The 5,780-nt window shown below is 34.3% G+C and overlaps 1 protein-coding gene across 1 annotated transcript; it reads left to right on the top strand.

The window, feature by feature from the left end:
• Positions 1–242: 242 nt before the first annotated feature.
• Positions 243–1,399, top strand: LOC116344679 (homeobox protein 2-like; the record flags this gene model as incomplete). The annotated part of the gene is made up of 1 exon (XM_031773336.1): positions 243–1,399. A coding segment is annotated over one exon (1,157 nt), but the record flags the coding sequence as incomplete, so codon positions are not given.
• Between the last annotated feature and the right edge of the window lie 4,381 nt (positions 1,400–5,780).

The raw sequence follows: 5,780 nt of genomic DNA, 5'->3' as shown, positions 1-5,780 counted from the left end.
TTTCTTCCTCTTCTTTTCTTTAATTTACTTCAAATCACTTAAACTTGATGTTTTTCTTGTACACAATTCAATAATAATTCTTTCAATAATTTTTCCTGTTTTTTTTAATGTGATTTCGATTAAAATTTAGCAAAATTAAAGTATCCAAATAGAGAGCGAAGAAAAAAAAACATGCAGACGTGACAGCTGTCAACTACTACTTTTTGACGAATATCAAAATGATTCTTATAATAATCACATAGAGAATCCAAGACTTGCACCAACGTATGAAACTGAAACTCAAATACCCCGCCGGGTGTCAAGATCCTATAATAATACTCCAATTTTCAATGAAAATACACCCTTCAATAGAAACACTCAATCAGCTAATAATCGAATTCCTTTTAGAGAAATCCCAGTCCGGGAACATAGCTATAGAGATGCAAGCGGTGCAAGAGAAACTTATTTGAAACGCCTTAAAAATATTCCCAAATTTAATGGCGATTCGTATAGTGAACTTAAAGAGTTCATTAATAAAGCGGATACTTTATACCATTACAGTAGTAATGAAATTGAAGAGGACGAATTCTTTGAACAGATGATATTCCAATTGGGTGAAGAACCCAAAAACGTTATAATCAATCTCAATAACCCAGATTGGGTTACAATTAAACAAAAATTATTGAAACATTATTCCTATTTATCAAACAAAGATTTATTGGCTAGTCAAATAGAAAATCTACATCAAGAGAAAAATGAATCTATTCTCAAATATTCAGAAAGAGCCAGAAAACTCCTAAGAGAACGCAATGCGACTTACAGTAATTTATCAGAAGACCAGAGAAGAGAACATAACAAAACAGCCCTCCGAGCTTTTGCCAGAGGCCTAGATGACAATAGATTGAAAGAAAAACTATCAATTAGAGGTTCAGACACTCTTGAAAACTCCATAGCTTACGCTTTAGAAGCAGAGAGTGAAAGTTTCCGTGAAATTCCTCAGTTTGAATTGTATTGTAGATATTGTCGCTCAAATGGTCACCGTGAAAGAGACTGCAGACGCATGAATAATGGACCAAATAATATAAATGATTTAGCTTCAATTTTACGATCTTTAAATATGTCAAATCAAAATAATTTCAGAGACAATTCTAGAAATAATATGAGAACTCCTAATGCCGGCTATAGATTCGGAAATAATAGATTCAGTAATTTCCCAAACCGACAAAATTTCTCACGTAACAATAATTATAGAAACCCTTTCAATTACGAAAATCGGAATAACAGAAACTATGAAAGTCAAAATTTCAGATATAACAATAATAGACTCTATGATAGAGGTAGCCCAAATAATTTTAATTATAATGGCAATAATCGCTATAACAACAATAACAATGGCTACAATAATAATGGCAATGCCTGATATAATGGCAATGGTCGCTATATCAGCAATGGCAATAATAACAACGGTAATAGGAACGAATACACGAATTATAATGGAAACAATAATAACAGGACTAGCTTTAATAGTCCAAATAGAAATAATTATCGGAACGATAGACCTGGCCAAAATGAACAATTTAATAATCGTCCACGATCTAATAACTTTGCTACAATTTTCGAAACCAATGTCGAAAACAACAATAATAGAGAGCACTCTTCGGAAAACTTCTAGGGATGAATGGAGAATTTGGCCCTTACCATTCATCCAATATGACAATAAATTTTCGTACTTCTAATAATGAAATAGGAATTTTAAATACTTTGATGGACTTTCAATTTATCACAAAACAAAAATTTAATGAACATGAATTAATAACGATTGAAAATGATTTAATAATAGAAAATGGAGCACCTTACATAATATTGAATACGAATTTTACTACTAGGCCAATCAAAATATATATATCATTATTAAATGGAGTTGTCAACATCGCATTGTTTTTTTTCTATCGCTCATCGTTTATTTAGACTATTTTCATTTTTAAAAATATTTTTAGCTCCTTAAAAAATAAAATTATTTGTACAATAGCAAAACAAACTTATTTGCTATAGTTGAAAAGTGAAGTTCAGTCATATTTAGTCGATTTGATAGAAAAATAAAAAAAAGAAACATTGCATTGAGAATCACAGTGACAGCAACACAATGGAAAAACAACAACAACAAGAAAAAACATACCATTGCTGCACCGAAAACAAGTGTACCGGTGCCAAATATAATGCTTTGCATTTCAAATGCATTTTCTGTGCAAGCAACATTTACATCGAGTGTTTAATCAAAACAAATAAACAAATGGAAAGACTATTGATGCAATTTGGATTAATTAAACGTACAATAATGCCAAATAGCAACAATTTCACATTTACAAGCGACGTATACAAAGAAGATGAGTTCAATGACATTTTCAATGGAATATCGCCGTTACCAGTGTGTTGTTCAAGATGCATGCATTTGTTCAAAGTCAAAACGAAAAAAGATGATGCAAATACTGACGATGGCAATTATCATGATGCAACTGAGCATTTATTTAACAAAAATGAAGTCGAAAAAATGATCAAAAAAGTTGGTGACAAAGTGATCGGCTCAATCAACAATATTTTCAAAAATGAGATAGAAATGTCTCTTTTTGTAAAAGAATCAAACGACATAATCACAGTCAACACAACGATCGATAATTCAACAACTATTGGTGCAAGTGTTCAGGTAAGAACGAATGATGAACGTGAAAAAGAAAAGAAAAGACTTAGAAACCAACGATCGCGTCGAAATAAGAAGAAGAAGAAAGCAAACAAAGAGCAAAACAAAATTAATATCAACGTCAATCCGGTTCCATCATCATCTCGTCAGCCACAAACAGACCCAAACACATCGAATAGTCAAAATAAACACGACAATCATCCACCAACCGCTCCCACAAATGATGCCACACGTCAAAAACAACTATTTCATCATCAAAACCAGCCGAAAACACATACACGTCACAACATTCAGCAAAACCAACATCAATCAATGGCACCATCTGAAAATTTTGAGGCAAGTCGATCGTTCCAACAGAGAAACTGGGTCACAGTAAGACACCAGAACATCGACCGTCAGAGAAATAACCACAATTCCATGCAGAATTTTGCAGAAAATCGACCAATCAATAAATCACATTATGCAAATTGTGACTGCCGTAGTTGCTTTGATGACTATGAGCGACGATATGCAAATTTTCAAAGATTTCGGAGAGGTGTTCGTCCGCCGGCACATCGTTGGCAGACCAGGCACTTCAATTAAACATCGATTCAAAAGATGCTGCCAATTTTTCTTTGACAACTAAGGCGAGTGGTCTCCCAGAAAAATTGACTATGCAGCTCACCATCCATTCACAAAATGTGAATGGCCTACGTTCGAAAATTCCCGAATTTATTGCTGATGTAATGGCCAAACAATCATCAATTGTTCAACTGTCAACAATTTATATGCATTGCGAAACACATTTTGACAACGGTATCAATACAAACGATATTTTTCCACCAATGTACAGTGTTCATCGATGTGACCGTTCAACGAATACAGAGAGAGACCAACTACATCCAAAGGAGAGAGTATTGATTGCTGTCAACAACAAACTAAAGTCAGTTTGCATCGGAACGGGTGACCATTTCGGAGCAGAACAAATTTGGGTAAAGGTTACCAGCATGAGAAGGAACATCTTTTTGGTTGAATTGTACATATGACCAGATCCAACTCTCAAAGTATATGAAAACAACATGTATGCTTTGAAAGAACTAGCTTCAAAGTTGAGTGAAAAAGATGTTTTAATAGTATCTGGTGACTTCAATCTGCCCAAATTGATTTGGTTTGTTGACGAGAATGAGGACCCAGACATTGCAATTGCTATCAATGCGGCCAGTGAAAAAGAGAAGATAGTGCTGGATACTTGCTATGAACTGGGACTTCACCAGATTAACAAGAATTACAACCAAAATGGTCGTATGCTTGATATGATCTGGACAAATGATGTTGAGTTGTTTCAATGCACAATAAGTGACTATCATTTATTGAATTTTGAAAAGCACCACAATGCAATTGAAATCAGATATAATGAGCCGGTCGTCAAAACCATTGAAACAAGACAAACATATCGCGCCTTTATAAATGCAGACTATAAGCGAATGAATGAGTCGCTTCTTGATATAGATTGGCATAGTGTTTTTGATACAAGTTCATTACAATTGAAACTAGATAATTTTTATACAATTATTAAGTCAACAATTGAAACACATGTACAGCTAAAGACAAAAATCAACAGGAAACAACCGATGTGGTTTACCAAGTCATTGGTTGAGTTGAAGAACAAAGTCAGCAAAGCGCATCAAAATAAAAAAAGGCTCAACACAGTTGAATCAATTGAACATTACAAAGAAATAAGAAGGAAATATAAACGTTGTGCACGCTCAGCTTTCAGAGATTACAGAATAGAGATGGAGAAACAGATAGATGATGACCCAAAGAAATTTTTCAAGCACGTAAATTTCAAAAAAGGGAAATGTGAAGATCTACCACATGAGATGACTTATTTAAATGAAAAAGCAAGCGATCAATTAACAATTGCTAGTTATTTTGCAAAACACTTTGGCAACGCTTACAGCTCTTTAGAAGGTGATCTGCGATATGACTGCTCGGAAATAGAAAAAATACGTGATATTTGTGCTGAAATATCAATGATCGAAATAACCGAGGAGCTTGTAGGTCAACATATAAGCATGCTGCCAGATGATCTTGTCTGTGGTCCTGATGAAATTCCAAACAAATTTATCAAGCATTGTTTGGTTTCATTGCAGGGGCCAATCTCAACACTGTTAAAAGAATCACTTGAAACTGCCTCGGTCCCGCAGATATGGAGAACGTCATTTGTCAGACCAGTCTACAAAAACGGCGATAGAAACAACGTTCAAAATTACCGAGGTGTTGCTTTACAGTGTATTTTGTCAAAAATTCTCGATTCGATCGTCACAAACCATCTCAATCTATATTTGAAAAACATAATCCACGAAAGTCAACATGGATTCATAAAGAACAGGTCAACGATAACAAATTTAGTTGAATTTACTTCAAAAACAATTAATAACATGGGGAGAGGACATCAAACAGACGCCATCTATTTGGACATAGCCAAGGCTTTTGATTCGGTCAACTTAAAATTGCTTATTCAAAAACTAGAAATCATGGGACTGAATGAACAGCTGTTAAAATGGATCGAATCTTACTTGTCTGGTCGCAGACAAATTGTAAAGATAGCAGATACCAAATCTGACCCAATCAAAGTTACATCTGGGACGGGTCAAGGATATCCAATTGGCGCTACTTTGTTCATCATGTTTGTTATTGATCTACCATTCGTCGTTAGCGATTCTTGTATACTTTCATTCGCTGATGATACAAAAATTTCAAAATGTATCTCCTCAACAGATGATTGCATTAATCTACAGAATGACTTGGATCGTGTAGCAGATTATTATGGACGCAATTTATTGAAGTTAAATGTAAACAAAACAAAGATCATATCATATCATCGGGGATCACTGCAATATGAATACAATTACAACATAGGCGGCGTTCAAATAGAAAGAGTCTTTGTAATAAGGGACTTGGGAGTGTTGCTTGATGTGCAAATGAATTTCAAATCACACATTGAGCATGTCACGGCTAAAGCAAAATCAAGATTGGCTTGGCTAAAGTTCTACAGCAAGGATTTTATTGACCCATGGACGCCTTTATTTTACATTTGTATTACCAATCATAGAATATGGATCAG

Source organism: Contarinia nasturtii, unplaced genomic scaffold (assembly GCF_009176525.2).
Source record: "Contarinia nasturtii isolate CC-2019 unplaced genomic scaffold, AAFC_CNas_1.1 Cnas_scaffold_1125, whole genome shotgun sequence".
NCBI lineage: Eukaryota > Metazoa > Arthropoda > Insecta > Diptera > Cecidomyiidae > Contarinia > Contarinia nasturtii.
Note: the sequence above shows the minus strand (reverse complement) of the source record. Positions and strands in the feature narration are given on the sequence as shown.